The sequence below is a fragment of the Empidonax traillii genome, unplaced genomic scaffold (genome assembly GCF_003031625.1).
Source record: "Empidonax traillii isolate 1590-97213 ecotype Southwest subspecies unplaced genomic scaffold, ASM303162v1 scaffold674:size665969, whole genome shotgun sequence".
Lineage (NCBI taxonomy): Eukaryota > Metazoa > Chordata > Aves > Passeriformes > Tyrannidae > Empidonax > Empidonax traillii.
Genome location: NW_020955867.1, coordinates 515,416 through 536,420, shown reverse-complemented (window position 1 = coordinate 536,420; position 21,005 = coordinate 515,416). Strand labels below are relative to the sequence as shown.

At 40.4% G+C, this 21,005-nt stretch overlaps 1 protein-coding gene across 3 annotated transcripts in view; it reads left to right on the top strand.

Annotated features, from left to right (window-relative positions):
* IARS (isoleucyl-tRNA synthetase) overlaps window positions 1-21,005 on the top strand; it is an 87,423-nt gene that overhangs the window by 50,158 nt on the left and 16,260 nt on the right. For all 3 annotated transcript variants that reach the window (XM_027899527.1, XM_027899526.1, XM_027899528.1), the window contains exons 16-26: window positions 1,537-1,610; window positions 1,957-2,151; window positions 6,294-6,380; window positions 7,043-7,126; window positions 10,079-10,226; window positions 12,914-13,034; window positions 17,145-17,236; window positions 17,583-17,660; window positions 18,045-18,166; window positions 20,008-20,110; window positions 20,247-20,330. In XM_027899527.1, coding sequence (XP_027755328.1) covers window positions 1,537-1,610; window positions 1,957-2,151; window positions 6,294-6,380; window positions 7,043-7,126; window positions 10,079-10,226; window positions 12,914-13,034; window positions 17,145-17,236; window positions 17,583-17,660; window positions 18,045-18,166; window positions 20,008-20,110; window positions 20,247-20,330 — 1,188 coding nt within the window. The remainder of the gene's footprint in view (window positions 1-1,536; window positions 1,611-1,956; window positions 2,152-6,293; window positions 6,381-7,042; window positions 7,127-10,078; window positions 10,227-12,913; window positions 13,035-17,144; window positions 17,237-17,582; window positions 17,661-18,044; window positions 18,167-20,007; window positions 20,111-20,246; window positions 20,331-21,005) is intronic.

The window sequence follows — 21,005 nt, the reverse complement described above, 5'->3', positions numbered from 1 at the left end:
AAGTATCAAAATGCTTGGTCTAAAAGCAACAAATAATGGGCAGCTTTTCACCCAGAGCATATATGAAAGTATGTTCAAATATAAAGGTTAGGGAAGATGAATAATCTGTGTTTCCAAGGGTGTTTTTTACCCATACTGTTATTAAAACCTTCTGTTCTGCCAGCAGTGCTGAACTAAGCACCTGCTGCTGCTCACTTGAGCCTGTGTGATGCTTATGGGGCCACCCAGAGAAGGAAGAGCAGATCTGGGTTAAAAATAGTTTGTTGATAAAGGTGTATTTTTGCCTGGGATCAATCCCCTGGTGTGGTTTGCTGTGCACTCTGCTGTGCTTGGCCATCAGAACCATTGTCGTGCCTCAGTTCCTACAGAAAAAAAAAAGACAGATAAGTAATGAAAAAATTACATTTCAAAAGCACTTTAACAATAGAAGATGGTGATTTGTAATGCAGATCAGCAGTTGAATCAGACTAGGAAAATCATGTCTTAAAAACCAAATCAAACTGAGTTTCTGTCATCTCTGTAATTCATGACAGTTTTTTGGAATTAAATACACCAAATCCCTTTTGTTAGTTTCAATTTCTGTGTGTATACATCTGCATATATTTAAGACTGCTCAGGCTCTACTCTGATTTATTGTATCCTAAGAGTAACTTCAGAAAATAGTGTGAAAAATGTGTGGTGTCCTTACAGCTTCATTATGGTGATACATTTAACTCCTTCCCTGTCAGATCTGTCAAACTCTGTGGTTTTTCTGTGGCAATTCCAAATGGGACTGACAGCATATGAGACAGGATTTCCAAAATCCAGACCTGTACTGCAGCTTGAGGCTCGTGAATCCTGCCAGATCTCTGGGAGGGTTCAACTTGATTAAAACCTAAAGCAAATAAAGGTTTGCTTTTCTCCTTCCTTCTCTCTTACATCCAGTTTTTCAGAGTCATTTGTTTCATCAGCATTTCATGACATCAGGCAAGTCTGTTGTGGAAATCTGCTTTTCTCTTAACAGTGTGTTGATGCAACAAAACAATCTTAGCAATCCCTTTCTGAGCTGTGAAACTTTGTTCACTTTCAATAAAATGCCTTTAATCTGTACAGTTCAGGGTATCTGGGATGGAAAACTTACATGGGTTATGAGCAGTGTAGCTGCTTTCCTTAGCTCAGGAGAGGAACCTGGGATCTGAAACTCTGATTTGTACATAAGTCAGGATCACTGAATTTTCAGGGGTTGTTGTGGGTTGTTCAGGGAAGAAACCCAAACAACATCCCACCTTTTTTGATAACTGACAACATGCTGCAGCTTCCAAGCCTCCGGTTACTGTAACATGAGTGGTATTAACTCAGGGCAGTGGTCTCTAACATCATTTGCTGCTGTGTTAGATTGAAAGAGGGGACCTTGTACAAAATTTGTGTTGATTTTTCAGCTCTGTCATCTGCTTTGGAAGATGCTGACCTGCAAGTCTCCTGTCTGATGTTAAAAACAAACAACAACTTGCTCCTTTGAACAAATAACTGGCTAAATTTCTTGAGTATCTCTTGCAGGTAGTTTGTGTTGGTTCAGTGGCAGAATTGGAGGAGCTGTGTGGAGTGAAAGTCACTGATCTCCATCGAGAAAGGTTGGTCACAGAGACTCTTAACTGGTCATTAGAAATAGTTAAACAGACATAAAAAGCCTTGGTTTTCTTTGCCCAAACCCTGGGAAACGAGTTTAGGGAGAACAGATAAGCAGTAAGAGGATTTGTGATGAACACATAAATTTTCCTTTCTTCTGTCTTGAATGTTGTTACTACAAAAACTTATCTGGGAAATACCTTTAAATTACAAAGATGGTCAAAGGAAATGCTGGCCTTTCTGAAGAATCATTAAAACGATTCCTGAAAAACTGTCCTAATGTGAAAGCCTGTGAACTACTGATGCCTGGTTTTGTTGGGAACTGTTTGTCCCCCTTTTTCTCCCCCCCAGCATTGACCACTTGACCATCCCTTCCCGCTGCGGGAAGGGCTCCCTGCGCCGGGTGCCGGAGGTGTTTGACTGCTGGTTTGAGAGTGGCAGCATGCCCTATGCCCAGGTGCACTACCCCTTTGAGAACAAGAGAGAGCTGGAGGATGCTTTCCCTGCCGACTTCATCGCCGAAGGCATCGACCAAACCCGAGGATGGTAATTCCCTGCCTCTTTACTGCGTGATGTCATTGCCCTGTGTAACTGCTGCACTGAAGGAGGGGGTGTCACCATGGTCCCAGTTAGAACCTCAGAATCTTAAGGATTTTGTGGTTTGCCCCTTACTGTGCCTCAATTTTGTAACTTTGAAACCCTTACCTAAAAAATAGAGTAAAAATGAGGAAGGCCAGCAACCCGTGCAGCTGTAGTTTGAATTAGTTTCGGAGACCATCCCACTCTAAAGAGCTACATCAATAGAAAATTGAAAGTAGTTTAAGTCTAATCTTTAACCAAAGATGGATGGTGAATTCTGTACCAGTCAGATATGAAAATACCCTCTAGGAAGCAAAATCAAAGGTTGTTTAAGTTATGTGTAACTAAAGATTGATGTTGATGTAACAATAAAATATGAAACTAGTTCAGATATTGTTTAAGTAAAACAAATCTGAGTTATCTTTCACTGAAGATTCATGTTAATGTCTTGTGACAATGAAATGATTAAAATTAAATGTTCAAGGAATTATCCCCAGCACTACCCCAAAGTCAGATTAAAGGAATTCTGGTTTAACAGTATCCTGCTGTTGAGTTGGATTTCCTTGAGTCAACATATGGATGATTCTTTAGTGTTGGATGCATTTTTTTTTTTTTCAGTAAAGCTTGGTGACAAAAAAGTTGCAGAAATACAGTGATGTCAAGGCATTTTCCCAGCTTTTATGGAAAACATCTTTAGGTAATAGGGCACATCTTTGGCCTGGCAAGGAAAAATCTCATCTGCTGAATTATCAGAGAACTCCAGTTATCTATTAGAGAACTGCAGCTGAAATAGAAGGTGATGTTTTGAGGATTTCAAGCCAATTTGTAAGGAAGTAATTTTTCCCCCTAGATTAAATTTGAATTTTAAGTTTATGTGAATGTAGAAAGAAACCAAATTAAGTCAAACCTTATGTTATTAAGGTCTTACAGTTTACAAAAAAAGAGAAATTTTCTACCTGTAAACTTCATCTGCTTATTTGATTCCCCTCTGGATAAGTGCTTTCAAGTCATTGAATATTTTTCTCTAATCTCAGATTTTCTGTGGGCAGTGTTCTCATACCTGCTTGTATACATACATACATACAGCTTGTTTTGGCATTTCAAAGTGCTTATTCTGTATTTGAAGTTTGAGGTTGACTCTGAAATCTGGCAGATGAAGATGAATTTTTGTGTTTTCTGGATTAGTTCCTTTGACTGTGTCCAAGTAGAACTTTTCCATCCAGTTGAGGTACTGGAGTTAAATAAATTCCTCTGGAATGGAGTTGGCATCTCTCTCTGCCCACTCCTCTGCTCCCCCAACAAACCAACAAACCAAAGCAGTACATCAGCACATAATGCAGAAATACAACTGAGTTTCATGGTTATAGTGAAAGATATCTTTGCTTTTCAACCCCTTACTTGTGATGCAAAAAAAATATCCAAGTCCTTAGTATACAGCCAAGTACTGCTGGTAGCAAAAGGACAATTAAAAACTTTGTTATCCCTCTTTATTCTGTCTGATAAATCATTAGAAAAGAGACAAAAATAACATAAGACATAAAATGTGGGCAAAAGGCATGGGTAGAAATTGATTTTCTCCCTGCTACATTTGGTAAGATCAAAGGGCATTTGTTGTAATTTAGATAACTAGGAATTAAATAAAATATATTAAAAAATCGACCACATCTGATAATTCTTACACTGTGCAATGGAACTACTGGATTGTAAAAACTCAGCAGAATTAAAAATGGTTTGGGATTTTTATGTGGATACAAAGTCTATTCCTGGTAGTTACAGTCCCAGTAAACATTTGATAACAAGAAATGCTGGGTGGTTTGCAGCAGAGCACTTCTGTTTTGTGAAGGAAAGAAGGGATTAAGGTGTGAGGTCCAAGTGACCAACAAGCTGGTAGGAAAGGCTCTGTCTCTGACTGTATGGAGGGAGATGCAACAAGATTTATGGTCACAGTCAGCACGTGGTGACCCACAGGGCATTCACAGCTGGAGGTTTTTGGCATGAACCCCCCAAGATCATCAGTTTTACCCACAGTTGTTCGAAAAAGGAGTTTCCTCCCTTTCAAGGGGAGTGGAAGAGAACTGAAGTGGAGCAAAGGAGTGGACTTCTCTGTCAAGGTGGTTTTTACTGGCAGCTTGTTGTTTGAGTGACAGCTCTTTATCTGCAGGGACATATTTAGGAACAGACTGAGATTTGGTGAATGGAAGATGAAGCAGTAGAGATAAGTTGAGGAAGTTTTCAGGAAACAAATGTGTCTGTGGGCAAGGTATTTAAAAAATAAGGTGCAGAGAGACACTCCTCTAAAATATTCAGAGGGAATGAGGTGAATTTTCTCAAAAGCACAGTCTGAGGAAGGCTGAGAAGAGTTCCATCAGAATGTGTGTAAACCAGGGGATCACAGGCTCTCAAAGACAGTCTTGTAGCTGTCATCAGCCAAGGTTCCTCTTGCTGAGGCTCGTTGGGTCTGACAATGCAAGGAACATCAAATTTGTGTTCTCAGATGCCTCTTTTCATTGCCCATGGCCCATCTGTCCAGTTTTCCTAATACAAACAGTACTGAAATATCTCCTGGTTGGTTCTGCTTTGTTCTTTTCAACTGCAAATGCAGGTGCTCTGATAGGAGAATTTGTGAGGAATTTTGCAGAAAGCACTGGGAGTTTGTCCATGAGGAACCTTTGTAGCAAGTCCTGAGGAAGTTCTGCTGTGTTTGTAATGAGCTGTGGCCTTAGAGATGTTGATCATCTGAGTAAATGCTCAGATATTTGTGTTCAGAGGGTTTCTTTAGAAGGTTAGAAATGAAGACAGGGATTTTGAGTGCATGTTTGTGTGCAGGTGGAGGAGTGTTGGTTAAAATTCATAAAGTTAAAATGCAGTTTAATGAAGAGATTTTTCATCCTGCAGTGTGAGGTGATTTTGAAAGGTAGAGGCCTGGCTGAGATAAGATCAGAGTTGTCATGTAAGTCGCTTAATAATTGCAGTAATACACACAGCAACCTTTACAGAGGACCTTTAAGTGTCAGAATAAAGCTTTTGCAATTATAGGCAGCTCTTTGATAAAAACAACTTTGCAGTATACAAATGGATTTATTATTTTTTTTTCCCCCCACTGAAGCGTTTCTCCACTAAATCTTCTTGCAAATACATAGTTCTGAGACACAACCTCCTGTGCCTTACACAGCTTTTTTATAATCACCTTCTCTCTGAAGGTTGCTAAGCAGTTGTCAGTGTGATGCTTGTTTTGAACCAGGAAAGCTGTGGCCCACCCTCCAGTTATTTTCTTAAAAGTAATTACCAGCAGTGCAGTTACAGCAGCTCACAGATCCCTCCTTTGGTGAAGGCTCTGACTCCTGAGTGTGAAATTATCACGTTATCCTGCACCTCCACTTAATTTCTCAGTTGTGTATCAGCCTGTTGAAGAATAGGTGCCTGTGCTTGCACCAGCACTGATTTCCTGAGTGTCCCAGACAGTTTACAGAGTGACTGTAAACACAAAACACGAAATGGGGAGGAACCACTACTGCCCTTTGTCGTGGGAACATCTACATTCTCCTGTTTTCTAGTGATGGCTTATTTAACCAGGTAACCATTACCTTCCAGTCAGAGTGTTGGCTTGATTGGAAAGAGGCTCTTCTCATTTTTGATAACTTGCTTTTGTACTACCAGCAGTATCTGCCAGTCTGAAAAATACACCATTAACACACACAGAGACACACACAAGTGTGCTGGTCCTGTCTCCCTGTTTGTTCCTGACAGGTCCCCTGTTGAGAGGTTTACAGTGAACAACAAGGGAGTTAGTTCAGGGACTGAATTCCCTTTTCAGTATGAAAGGGCAAAATACTACAGTTTTCTTCTTCATACCTTCCTAATGCTTAATAACTGTGACAATTTTTCAGCCTTCTTGGACTAGTAGATCCCAGCTGAGCAAACAGCTGCAAAGTAGATCTACTTACAGTGAGCTCTTCTTCTGAGTCTTTGCCCCATAAATGTTCCACAGACTTAAAATTTAACTTTGCTAGAGGAAAGCAGCATAATGAAACATCTCATTTGTCAGGCAGACATGCAGACTTTAGCTTGATATATTTATAAAGTCAGGTTTATGTTGTCTCTTGTTTCAGGTTCTACACTTTGCTGGTGCTCTCCACTGCTCTTTTTGGAAGGCCTCCCTTCAAGAATGTCATTGTGAATGGCCTCGTTCTTGCCAGGTTGGTGTGCCAGTCAACTCTTCCCTGAGCAGATTTAGTCAAAGAATGTTTCAGATAAGTCCTGCAAATTGTAAATGGAATCTGAAATGGACTTTGGAGCTGTTAAGGCTTGTCAGGGTGATATCAGTTGTGTAGGAGATAAGAGGCACCTGAGAGTGGGAGGTTCCCACATCCCAGCTCTCTGTTGCACTTGGCTCTTTCCAGCAGGATTAGTCCTTCCAAGAGAGAGAGAAAATGAGTAACAAGTGAGAACAGGAAAGAAATTCATACCTGTTATGCAGACTAAAGGGGATGATAAATGTAGCTTTACATGTAACTTTAAGTTCATTTGTTTCCCTTCATTTCCAAACAAAGCTTTGCCAGTGGGCTGGAGGGATTGATTCAAAACAAGTGCATCTTCCATCATCTTTGGTAGCAAAGACAGATTCCTACTTAATTTTGTAACTTGGAAGCCTCTTGGGTTGGGTTTTATGGGTTTTTTTTTCAGTTGCTCTGGTGGGTTGAGCGTTCATGCTGAAGGGATGTGCTAATATATAATTATGTCTGTGCTACCTGGAACATAATAGGACAGAAAAATTAAGCTGGATTTGATGGGCCTTTTCTCTTTATCCATGTCTTACAAGAGTTCTGGGAATTGATGCCTCCATTCTGATATTTTCTAGTGATGGCCAAAAAATGAGCAAAAGGAAGAAGAATTATCCCGATCCAATGAATATTGTAAATAGTTATGGAGCTGATGCACTAAGGTAGGATTTCCTGGATCAGTGTACTCTGTAATGCACAAAATGTTTTCTAGAGAGAAAGCCCTTTGTTTCTGTTGATGTAAGTATGGAATATGCAACAATAACAGTACAACCAGAAGAGCAGAAGTGGAGCAGCCTAATGTGTGTGTATAAATTGCCCTGGTCAAACAGAGATTAACCACAGTTCAGGTGTTTCATTAAAGTTACACTGACACACAGAGTAATTTTGCAGTTGCCTGGTACGTGGCTGGGTGCACTAACTGCATGCATGAAGTGGTACCTTGAGGTAAAGGTACAATAAAGACATTTTAATAACTGCAGGACTACACTACTTAGGCCTTTCTCAAGAGCCCTGTAATTCTTGCCATATATGAGAAAACCTTCAACTATCCCACACATTGAATTGAGTGTTACAGCTGGACACAGTGGGGCTGAATGAAAGCTCAGTGTAGCATTTTGTTTATTTTAGGGAGATGGTTGTTGCTCCTTCTAGATAATTCAAAAAAAAATCAATATGAAGTTGCTTATTGTTTCAAGCTTTAGCATTTACAAGTGCTAGTACATGATTTCCTTGTGTGTGTTCACAATGGAGAGTTGGGTGGAGTTCTTAGATTTGATCAGGATTGTTCTTCACAAATAAGATGTGTTAGGAAGATATCAGAGAATTGGTAGCTGGATTAATATGAGTGAAAAGGGTTGGAGTTAACTCATAGTGGAGATTTTTCAACTGCAGGTGATGTTTCTGTTAAAAAAAAAAAAATCTGCCTTTTTTATAAACAAACAAAAAAATCTCAAACACCAGAAGTTACACTTCCAGTATTTATGGGGCTTTTTTTTTTTTTTTTTTTTTTTTTTTTTTTTTTTTTTTTTTTTTTTTTTTTTTTTTTTTTTTTTTTTTTTTTTTTTTTTTTTTTTTTTTTTTTTTTTACTTCTAAAAAGCTAATTCATTTTTCTGCCTGTGTACTCATTCTTTAATGTCACATTTATTTATACCTACACCCACACAGAGTAAAAAGCATTGCAGCCTGGGCTCATTTCTGGAAGGAGCTCTGCAATTCAGTTCTCTGCTTATTCACTGAAGTGCTTGATGTGCTCTGTTTATAGCAAAAGCTACAACTGAGGCTTTTTCCTTGGCACTGTTTCCCTGCAGAGTTCCTTCAGCTTTTGCAGTACCATGTACATTTTAACTACAGCTTTGAAGTGTTCTCAGCAGCAGCCTGATAAATAGATGAGCGGAAAATACAGATATAAGTTGTTGAAATGAGTATGGAGTTGAGTAGAAAGGGCAAACAGCAGAAGTAACAGCACAGTAGATTTAACAGCCCAACTTCAGACTTGATGGAACTTGGAATACTGAGTGAAATGTGTAAGAATGGCTAAAACAGTTTTATTTCAACATTGCTGAGAGCTCTGAGTTGGGCTGGATACCTGTCAGAGTTGACTGTGTCACAGGGAATTTGCTGATCAGTCTTTACAAACCCTTTGCTTTCGTGGTATCCTGAGGGAAGTGTTGCTGTTGGAAGGGATGAGTTGCTTTTCATTTTCCCCTCAATCTGTTCTTAAAATGCAGAAGAAATAATGCCACAGGTTTAGAGAGGGGAAGGGGAGGTTACTTATTGCTTCTCACACGTTGTTGGAGAACTTGGTAAATCTGGCTTGATTTGAGGATGGTTTTGTGTTCTGCCCAGTGGGTGATATCACCTGGAGTAACTAAATGGATAGAACTCTCCCTTTATTGTGTCCCTTGTTTCTCTTTCCATGGAATAGGTATTTTAGCATTGGAATAACTCAGGAAATTACTCTTCTTTTAACATTTACGTGTTGTAAGGCAAGATAGGGTGCTACATTAAAGCAAACAAACCCCACATAAAACACCACCTGAATGGAGGCTCAGAAATAATTGTGATGGAAGGTTTGGTTGAAGTATAGATTGAAAAATTCTGTTTTACTTTAAGGAGTTACTACTTCATTACCACACTTGATTATTCTGTACTTCTGTAAGTTTATAATTTGAATTTAGATATTAATTCAATTGGATGATCTTTGAGGTCCCTTCCAAACGAAGCCATTCTATGAATCAATGTTTAAAATTATCATTTTTTTTAATACAGTACTGAAAAGGCCCACTTCTGTGCTGCATTACTGTCTGTTTATTCTGGCAGCTCTATTTTTATCTCTTCATTTTTATGCAGGAAGCCCTCTCTCCTGAAGAATTTATGGTCTGGTATTCCTGAATGTGCTGTGTCAAACCCCATTAAGATTTTAAAACCCCCTAAAGGAAATGCCTGTAAAGTTTATATTAGTTTGGCATCATGATATAAAAACTTGATAAAATGTCAGAAAATGAACTAATAAGTTTCTCTTTAGAAACGCTACAATCTTGAAAGAAAATAAATGTTTGGTTTGCTTTTCATATTTGCAAAATTAAATCAAGTGTATCTCAGTGGAGTTTTTTTCGATACCTGAGTAAGACCTGGTTTCTCTTTGAGGTAACTTGATAGATACCAGTTTATTTCTGTAGGCAGAACGTTTATTTGGGGAAGAAGATGGGGTAAAGTATAAAGATGATTTTTTTATGAGCTCACAGCCACCCAGGGAGCTGGGGGATAGGTCTGTCCCTTATGTAAGTAGTTGGTGTCACCTGGATCCCCTGCTTTGCTCCCCCAGAGTTGTCTCTGGAGCTGAGGCACATTTACATTGGTGGGAAGTTCATCCTTTGTCCTCTTTTGGCGTTGTCTGTCTTGAAAATGTTCATTTCTGCTCCCTGGCTTTGATTTTGATTTTAATTTAAATTCAAATTCTGTATACAGTACTTTAAAAAAGATCCTGTAGCACTAAGAAGCAAATTGTTGTTGTTCAATATATTATATATATATGTTTTTCTTTAGAGTTCATGTGAAACTCTATGAGTACATGCAGTTTTAAGCTTGGAAGTATTGTGTCCTTATTTTGCAGGTTATACCTGATCAATTCTCCTGTGGTGAGAGCAGAAAATCTGAGGTTTAAGGAGGAAGGAGTGAGGGATATCCTGAAGGATGTGTTCCTGCCCTGGTACAATGCCTATCGCTTCCTGGTGCAGAATGTGCAGATCCTGCAGCACAAGGTACGGATTTCTGGAGCCCTGGGAAGCAGAGGAAGCCTTGGGAAGCAGGGGGAGTTCTGTGCCTCTTCCACTGTTGGTGAATTAGCACTGTAGGGAAATTTAGATTAAAAGGGAGGTCTGGACTCTGATGGTCATTTGATCTTTACCTCCTTGTTCTAAGCAAGCCTTGACCTCACAGTTAGCTCAGGTTGTCTATATTTGCTGTTAATTTGTTATCTGCTCTTTGTACCTGTTTTATAAAGCTGTAATCACCTGCATCTTTCTCTTCTTGACCGAGCTTATTAGGTAGAAAGGAGGAGTGGAAGGTAGGGGGCTGTCAGGACGTAACAGCTGCCATTTCCCAGCTCAGTGCTCTTGATTGCCTCGTGTTTCAGGTCAGTGGGATGACACTGTGTTCATCCTCTTGAGAACAAGGCAAGGGACTGAGTGTCTGTGGGGTCAGTGCATTGTGAGCAATGACCTGCTGCTCCTCACCTTGCTGGGACACCAGTTAAAAGCCAAGTAAAAACCTGGCTGTTTTTTTCTATCAGTGTTTTTGTAGTAGCACCAAAGCTGTCCTAGTGCTGCTGTTCCCTTGCTGTCACCCAGTGTCCTGTAGCCAGGGCAAGGGCACTGCAGGTTGCTGTGCACTGGCAGCAGTGCTCAGCACCACGCAGATTTAACACCAGCACAACTGCAAATAAGTCAGGCAAGTTATTTTCAGTGGTGGCTGCTGTGACAGTTCCTTGAGCAAACTCATTTGCTGGAACTTTAATTATGAATCTGCATTAAAATGCTTAACATGGGAATACTGGATCCTGAATACATTAGCCACAGCATGAAGATTGCCTTCTGGAACATGATGGTTATTTTTTCAAAGTTAAATTTAAATACAACTTTAAAAAAAAAATTCAGAAATGGAATGGAAAGAAAGGCAAATCACAAAAGTAATAATGCTTTAGACTTGCAGATTACATTTGAAGTCTACTAAAAAAGCTGGATGACTGACGTGAGTTTCTACATTTTCAGCAAGATTTAAAATTTTTCTTGTAGTAATGTTTCATTAAAGTTGAAGATCTGATGTATATATTGTAAAGTTTCTTTTGAAACCAGTTTTAACCTTTCAGCTGAGATTAATGATAGAAGTTTACCCCTTGTTCATGCAGACTTTTAGGGGAGAGTGGAAACTAAACAAAAAGTCTTAAACCTTGTACTTACACATGCAGTTGCAGTAGCAGCCTGGTCACTGTGGAGAGCTGCCATTTGAGGCAGTCAAGGCAGCTGACTTCAGTAATTAGTACAGTAAATAGCTTAAACAAATGGTTTTATCTTTTTTAACGACCTCTTTTGGGAAGCAAGTCTGCTAACTCCAAATCCCAATATTTAACAAGTCTTTTTTTAGGATCCCCAGACAGCATTTGTCAGACAAACTTACACACTGCCCCCAAAATATACTTGTTTTTCCTGTTTGACCTTTGAATTGTCTGAAATGTGCTTTGCAGCTTTTTACTGTGATCCCATTAAATCTTGCAAGATCAGCTCAGTTGGGGTTGGAAGACCCCAGTGGAAAATCCAGGTGCTTAAGTGGATAGCTTCAGTATTTCAGCAGATGTAATTTGTCTTTCTAAATAGTGAATCCCTTCCTGTGTACCAAATTAGGCAAAAATATGTGCCATTGGAGGTGATAGTGCTTAAATTAGATTTCTTGCACAGGCTTAAACAACTTTTTCATTGTATTCTGCTTCCTACAAGAGAGAAACCAAAATCCCAATGTCCTGGATGAAGTCTAATAATAATAATAATAATTTTATGCTTACTGTAATTCCCCCAGTAATTGTAGTTAAATGATAGCTGGCCTCATGTTGGGATTGCTGCTCTTCTGCATTTCTTACTCCATGAGTGGATCCATAACTCCTGGGTCAAATAACCAAAGCAGATCTTTCCGTGTGAGCTCTGAGGGAAGGGAAAGGCTCAAGACTCTTAAAACCAGATGTTAAATACTGTTTGTAAATCTGAGGGGGAAAAGAAAAAAAAAGAACCTCCCCTGTTTTCAACCAGTTGTAAGAATATTAAATGGAAAAGAGTCCCACTGTGGGCACGGACAGACGTGCTTGTGTGTGGGCTTGCTTGCAGTGCCCTGCAGAGTCAGCCAAGTGATGACGTGTCTCAGGTGGGTGCAAACCTCAGTGTTCTGGAAAGCAGCATGTTGGATGCCTGGAAATTCCACCTGTTTTCTCCAGTTGTTCCGTTCTTCTGTGTTTGAACTTGTCGAAATTGTCACGTGCTGTTAAAAAATAATGATCTTGTTTCGATGCTCCTTCCCCAAATTGAATCCAGCCTGACAGTGCATGTCTTGGAAGTGCCTCAGATCCCCCTGGATGAGAGGAATTAGTTAAATTTAAGGGTCCTACCCTGTGTCTGGAAGCTGGGGCTTACCCTGCACACAAGGAAAAGAGGAGCCCATCCTGCTGTCCTGCTTTAATCTGCTTTAACAGACCCAAATCACTGCAGTTGAAAGTTGTGGTGAGGCAGCAGGTTTTCCTTAGCCCTTTCTCTCACATGGCTGTGTCTGGAATTCCATGTTCTCTTGTAGGAAACACAGTGAAGATGCCAAAATACCGGTGGCTGGCAGGTAATTGGGTGTGGAGGTTTGAATATATCCCCTCGTGACTTGGAAATGTGCTTTGTGTTTTTTATGTCGACGATAGGATGACGGAAGAGAATTCCTTTACAATGAGAACACAGTCAAGGAGAGCAATAACATCATGGATAAATGGATTCTTTCTTTCACCCAATCACTCGTTCAGTTCTTCAAAGCTGAAATGGCAGGTATGCACCTTTGCTGGGGGGGGAGAGAATTGTGTGGGTGTTTCATGTTTGCTTAGAGGACTCACCATTCCATCCAGAGATTTCCAAATTCCATGGGAGACTTGATGAAAAGAAGGAAATGTTTAACCAGGTGCCATAAAATGGAATGCTGCTTTCATGGGTGTTAAGTCAGATTTTACTGTGCTTGTTCATGAGATTTCAAAAAGGGATGAGGCTTTTTTTGTCCCAGCTAATCGTGTGAAACTCAGTGCTGTAGCTTGTTGCTGTAACAACATCTTCTGCAGTGCTTGGAGCAATTAATAATACTATAATGGTTACTGAAAGACAGCAGTAAAAAGGAAGCTTTAAAAAAAAAAAAAGGATAAAATGGGCAGTGCTTGTCAGTTGTATAAAATAATTTTGGGGGGTATATGAGCACTGGCAATAAATTTCTCCTGGTGTGGTTCCATGGAGAGGGTTTCTTTGTAATCATATTGGGAGTGTGTGCAGCAGGATGGATGGCACTGGGATATTGCAGAGCTGGAGGAAGGTACTCTCCTGCTTTTTCTTCCTGCATCATCTTCCTTTCATCATTTCACACCTCTCAGTGCTCACATGACATTAAGACACTATTAATTGCAAAGAGGAGGAGCTACAAGAGCCCCTTAAAACAGCTGTTCTGATGCTGTAAGTTGATAAACTTGCAGATAAAGCCACAGTGGGATTTGAAGAGGCTGTGATGCCTTTAAGGGCACTGGAACCCCAGATATTGGAAAGAGGGTGGCTGTTGTCATTCCTGCTTATTCATAAACAAATAACCCCTCCCCAATGCCTGTGATCTTAAGTTGCCCTCTGAAGAATTTTAGAAGCCTTGGGATAATGGATAATAAGGAAACAGCTAAATGCCAACTCTGAGTTCATGACTCAGAACAGTCCCTGTTCTTCACTCATCTCTTACATTGCCCCCTCTCAGACTGATCACTCTCACCAAGATGAGTGAGGTGAGTTTATCTTGCTACAGGAGATAAAGCAGGTCATTTTGGTAACAGCAAACTTCATGTGAGGTCATCTAAGAACATTTCATTAAAAGAAGAAAGAATCCTCGAGCTACCAAACCCAGGAATATGATGTAGGCGGCCTCTTATTGACAAAAATGTGGCTTCTTCCTACAAGTTTTGTCCCTGAGATTTGATGGTGCAGAGCTACACAAGTTCATGTGCTTCAGATAAAGATGAAAATACTTGAGGGACAGTGGAAAAGCAGTTTGTGAATTTTTGAACCTGGGATCTTGGATCAGTGCACGGCTTAAATAGAATTATTTGCAGAAAGGTGAATATGGGGGGACAGACTTGAATTCTCTGCTCTGGATTTCACAGAGGGAGATGAAGGTAACAAAAAGGGACGTGTCAAAAGCCATCTTTACAGAACAAGAAGGTCTTCCAAGCAGGAGAAAAGAATTTCTGTTGGAAAATAACAATCTAAAGATTTCCAAGACAGTGGTGTTGGTATGAAATGCTGTTGTCTGGTGTTAGATGAAGGTAACATCATGTGCTCATCAAATGAGTGACAATCTCATTTGGAAGGGATTAATAAACAGGATTTTTCAATTTATTTTTCTGCATAAACTCTGACTTCAGTCAGGCAGATATTAATGAGATGCAGTGAATTTGTGTACTGTGACATGATACTCTTTTACAAAGTTATTTGGGGATTTTATTTTTCTTTTAAAAGATTTCTACTTTATATCACTTCAAGTAGGAAATATGTCAGGAAGAGACAAGGGAAGATTATAATGGTGACTGATACCCTGAAATGCAGGGTAAAGGAGATAAATATCCTATAAATCCAAATTCCTGCAGCTGAGTGTGTGATGGGGTGTAGGAACACACAGGCTTGTGGTTAGGAGACACCAGGAACCAGAGAAATGCTGCAACTCAGCTTTCCTCCCTCACTTCCATTGCCTGTATTTTAGAGTGGAGCTAAATTTTACACTGATTGCCTCTGGAAAAAAAAAAAAAAAACACAAAACACCACGTTTCCGTGAAGTAAAACTTATGTTAATTCTGCCCCAGTTTCTACTGACAGCTTGAAGAGCCAGCGCTGTGTCAACCTGAGTGGAGCCCCTGTCAGAGCAGCAGTGACCTCAGCTGGGGGGGGCTGAGGGAGGAAGGGGAAGGTACCTGTGCATATTCCAGCTCTGGGATGCTGGGAGAGCCTGGGAAAACTTGAGGGGTGTGACAACCCTCTGCCAGCCCTGGCTGGGGAGAGCTTTGCCTTCTGACAGCGTGTGCAGTCAGGGAGAAGGAGGCACCGCTTGTCCCGAAGGAGCCTCCTTTCCATTATCCATGGAAAACATCAAAAGCTCCGTGGGTTGGAACCCCACGGGTGTGTCTGGAAGAGGGTTTGCTGTTGGGTGGTTCCTCTGGTGCCCAGAACTGGAGTGGAGTAGCTCCAAAACCCTCCTCAGGAGTGCTCAGGTTGGGAAGGGGGTGTGTGTGGAACCTCTGGTAGCTTCACTTTTGTAATGACACCCTTATCCAAAGGAGTTATTATTACCTTGGGAACAGTAGCACAGTTTCTCCACTGAGCCTCATCCCTTATAATGGAAACTCCTGGGATTTTTGGACTCCTTGATAAGCAGGGCAAGGAGCAAGATCTTGGGAAGATATTACGGAAAGCAACGGGACAAACAGTCAACTTTGAGTTTCAAGGGGGGTTAAAAGTCTGTATTAAAAATCAATTAACCTTACTACGCTGTTTTTCCTTCTGAAGTGCCCAGTACAAGCAATTATTTTAGTAAAGCAGCTTTTCTCCTGATGACAAAGTGAAAAATTGTGTGTGTGTGTGTATGTGCACATGCTTCCATGTACAGGCGTGGCTTTCTTGACTCATGAAAAATTAAGATTTCACGTTTTGGTTCAAGAACTGGGGTTACAGCTATTGAGAAGAGAAAATTCGAGGCTAACTTGAATCTCTTGTTAAAGATATACTTTCCTTGAAAGGTGTTTTGTTTGTTTGTTTGTTTTTGTTTTGTTTTGATTTTAAATTTGCTTTTAACCAGTCTCCTGACTAGGTAATACCCAGCTAGAGGAGAGCTTGGAATTCTTTAGGAGTACAAATTCCCACATAAATAACGTCTTCCCTCCCTATGGCATGAATCTTCTGAGCATTTCCTTTTTAGGTTTAAATACCACTGCTCTGCCTTTAAAAACACTTCTGGTTTAGAAAACTCAGTGAAAAGTCTGGTGGAGCTTTGAAAGCCAAGATCCATTTTATTCAGGAGCTGCTTGATTAATGACACTGATTCAGAATAAAGACCAAGAAGCTCTTTGCTTTTAGAGAAGTTATATACAAGTTTTTCCTTAAAAAAAAAAAAAAAAAACAACACTGAGTCCTGTTTAAGGTCCATCCCCACCCCCCTAATTTCCTGTGAACAACTGAGATTTGTTTCCAGGTTGCACAGTGATGCTGGTGGTGACCTCTTTGGTGCTGGCAGCCCTCCATGCTTTCAAGTCCCACAGAACTTGAAAATACAGCTCTGTTTATCTCTTAACTTGTCAGCCTTGCTGCTGCTTTACATTCCTGAAGCTCACTGTGCTCCTTAGAAAATGAATAAAAATCTGTGATGAATTCAGGGAGAATTGATTGAAGTAGGTGCCTCATTTAAATCTGGTGAGCAAAAAAAGGAAGCCATGGCAGTAATTAAGGAAGTTTTATTTTATGGATCTCCAGTAATTTCTGTTAAACTTGCCAGTGACTTGGCTGTGTTTGCAGCAAGTGCAAATCTAGGATTTGCCAAATCCTCTGCGATTAATGGTCTCTTACCCGCTATCCTCTTTACCAGCCAGATAAAAGCATAAGGCTTCCATAACGCCTGTTGGTGTGGGATTAGGGAAGCAATTTGCTGGTGGATGTTTGTCTTGAAGCGGGAGAACTGATGAGGTGCAGTTTAGAAATACAGTTGGAACAAAACAGGGGGTCTGGTCCCTTTTTTTGAGCCGCCGCTCAGGTTTCGTGTTCAGCACCAGAGCTGCCAATGATAATTGTTTTTGCAAATGATAAATGTTTTTGTGAGTGAGGGGCTTGATGCAGAGGGCAGATATTAACTCCTGGCAACGTTTTTCCCTCCAGCTTACAGGCTGTACACGGTGGTCCCTCGCTTGGTGAAGTTTGTTGATGTTCTGACCAACTGGTACGTCAGAATGAACCGCAGGAGACTAAAGGTAGGGCTGTGCTGCTCCAGCCTGGGGCACTGGTGTTTGGTGTCACACCAAACCATTTTGGCATTTTAAAAGGCTATCAGTTCACGCCTGACAGTGGGAATTAGAAGTTAAGTTGCTTGGTTTTGTTTTTGTTTTTTTTTTTTCTCCTCTGCTTTATGAAGAAAACCAGTCCAACAAAATGCCCAGTGATTCTGCTGCACTGGCTGGATGGAATTGAGCAAAATGTACACAATTTAGAAAACCACAATGTATTGCATTAACACAGGACGTGTTTGAAGTTTATTGAAGTGAACTTACTGATCCTAAAATTGCAATTGCTTTTCTTTTTGGTGAATTCTTCATATAGGGTGAGAATGGGACTGAAGACTGCCTTATGGCCTTGGAAACCTTGTTCAGTGTTCTGTTCTCCATGTGCAGACTTATGGTAAGGGAGTTACAGCCCCCTATCAGTAACACTGTAATGGAGTTGATGTAAAAACATCTTTGTGTAGCTCCCCCTTCGTTTTCCTCCTCCACCTTTTATGGGGCTTCTCTGCCCCGTGGTATTAAAAAGAAGGCAAATATCACAGGATCAAGAGACATTATGATCCCTTATGTGATGCCCAAAAGTAACATGTAAATAACAGGAGGAGGTAAATGAGCAGTAACAATTCCATCATTCATTTCAGCCTGCATTTTGAATAATGCCACAGTTGCAGGCACTGTAAGCACCTGTTTTTGCTGAACTGTCCCTATGCAATTCATAGTGTTATTGATTCATAATGTACAAGCAATAAAGAAAAGGTGATGATTGAATTTAACATTACAGGCACCATATACTCCATTTATCACTGAGCTGATGTACCAAAACCTGAAAACACTTATTGATCCGGCCTCAGTTCAGGAAAAGAACACTGAAAGCATCCACTACCTCATGCTCCCCCAAGTCAGGTAAGAGGCAGTTGTTATGTGGCAAAATGGGGTTTGGGTCATTTTTTAAGGTGTTTTTTATTTAATTTTTTTATTTTTTTCTGATGGAACAATGCTCCTTCACTTGTGTTTAAAACTGCGTAACAAGAAAACAAACTGCTTTAATAATGGGAATATTCCTTTGGCCCTGAAAAAAATTTTAGGATGTTAGTCAACATGCTCTTTTTCATAAGCAAAAAATGTTTAAATTTGGATTAAGCTCTGATTAATGTTAGTCTCTTTGCTGTAGGAGAATGTTTCACTATTAGTGAACTTCACACTCCACTGTCAGTTTTAGCTGGGAATTTTCTTTTCCCTCTAAATGTAGGCAGTAGATTTGTGTTCGGTTAAGGATTATAGATAGGAAAGAAAAAAATTAAGAGGAATGCATGTTCTGCATCTCAGTGTTTGGTCACTGAATATAAGAGAAGGAACTTTGGTGTTGCAGCTCGGTTTGCAAACCCTCAAGGACAGGGGATCTGACCTTGAGACTTGACGTGCCAGTTGAAAAATTGAAACCTTCCATAATGGTGTTTCTTTTCTGGATGCTGCATCCTTTGAGAAGGGTGGATGGTCTTCCTGAGGGCTTTAATAGTGAGAGTTACTGCAACAGGGAGTTGGAGATTGATATAATGACAGTGCTGATTTTCTGTTCCCCGGGAAAGTGCTGTGGAGAATATGTAATCAGGGAATGCAGCCCTCCTCAGTGAGCTGGGCAGGAATGGGTTGGAGCTGCTGGAGAATGGAGTCATGGAAAGGGGGGGTGAGCTATTCAGAGAGGCTCAGTTCAGGCATGGCCTTAACACGAACATTTAAAAGTGGGTTAATCACTTTTTACTCCAGTCAGTGCTGACTGACTTGCTGCTGCATCATGGCAGCCTGAGATATGTGAGTGGCTCTCACAGCTTTCCCCTGTGGTGCATTTTGTTTGTATTTTTGTCTGTTTGTGTAATTTATTGACTCCCCTGTGTATCAGTTGTTCCCTTGTCAGATAAAAAGATGCGTTTTCAAAACCAGGTTAATGTTGGAGTTTGAGTCTCACCTTGAGTTGTGAAGCAGATAATTGCATTTAGTCTGGATGTTTTTCTGATGGCAGCATAAGGACAATATTGTCAGTTAATAGTAAGGGATATTTTTGGATGCAGTTACACAAAATACTACTGTAACAATATGATGGGTAAGTGCAGATGGGGCTGAGGGACTTGGCCACTTTCACAGCTGAACTCTCCCCACCTCACCCCCCAACCCCCCCCCCCCCCAAAAAAAAACCCAAAGGGCAAAAAAAAAAACCCCACACTCAACCCTACCTTGTCTTCAAATGGAAAGGTATTAAAATGATGGAGCCAGGAAAGATGACAAGGCTGTCTAAAACCTCAGACTCAAATGTGTGTAACTCCTGGAAAAGATGAAAAATAGAGATCCAGTGAATTGTTGCATTATGGGTAATTCATTGTCTTGATAAGTACCCTATTTATAATATCTTTTTGCATCTTCTTATGATATTATTAACGTAAATTGTGCTTTTTATTGGATGTTAATAGAATGGGTAGTATGACTCAATCCATCTTCTCCACCTTGTGAGAGGCGCTAACAAAAGATTTAAAAATAGCTCTGCTATTTGTTTTCAGCAAGTTATTTCCTCCTCAGCTTCTCCACAACAAAGAGGGAGGAGAAAAACCCGTTTGTTCATTTTTCAAATTGCCCCAACCAAGGTGTAACTGAATCCGTTGTAGGAGATTTCAGAGAAGGGGATAAAATGTTTTCAATCTTCTCAAGCAGATGCAATGAAAATGAAGCAATATAACGTTTCCTTTCCAACCTAGGGAGGATCTCATCGACAAAAAAATTGAAAGTGCCGTTTCTTGTTTGCAGTCTGTGATTGAGCTTGGGCGAGTAATCAGAGACAGAAAAACCATCCCAGTCAAGGTTAGAACTCTTAAGGTCTCTTATCATACCTTGGGAATGTGTAACAGCTTTGTAACTTTGGGATAAGCCTGGGAAAATTCAATAGTTAGGTTTCTGTTTTGTTTTGTGGTTTGTTTTTTTTTTTCCTTCTCCCCAGTATCCTTTGAAAGAAGTGGTTGTTATCCATCAGGATCCAGAGGCTCTGGAAAACATCAGATCTTTAGAGAAGTATGTACTTGAGGTAAGAACATGATGCTTAACTAGACTGTCTGTGTCAGTTACCTGAACAACCAGACCCCCAACCTTCCCTGTTGGTGATATTAATAACTCACCAGGTAAAATGAATTTAAAAGACAATTGTCATGAAAGGGGTTATCTACCAGTGGGTCCTGTGTGCAGAAATGCAGGGAAGTGGGTGAGGACCTGAACTCAGTTAGGGCTGAGAAATACTTAATGGCTCAAACTCACCACAGCAGACCCAGAGGCTTTAGAAGTGTTCTTTTGCTTGGTCACTGAAAAGAAAAAAACATTTCCTGAGTGAAAAGACACTCAACTACATGTTGTCAAAGAGTTGGATTACAGAATTTGTGATCTCCTTCACTTATTAAAGGGCATCAAAACCACTTTGCCAGTAGGTGGAAGGGGTTGGTGGGAAAGGAGAAGAGGGGATCAGGGAGGGTTTTTGCAGGGTGTTTCTGGGGAATAATAATGTCAAATAAATAAGATGTGGGTCTATACAATTTCTTACACTCATCTGCTCCTTGATGTGACTGCAGTCCTGTGGAGTGTGTGTCCATTAGAGAAGTGCAGCCTGCCCTGCTGCCAAATCTTGGGTTGGATTAATAAAAGCCCCGTCATCCGCAGGCAAAGTAACCCTGGATGGGTTTTGGAGCTTCACTTCCTGAAAGGGGCTGCA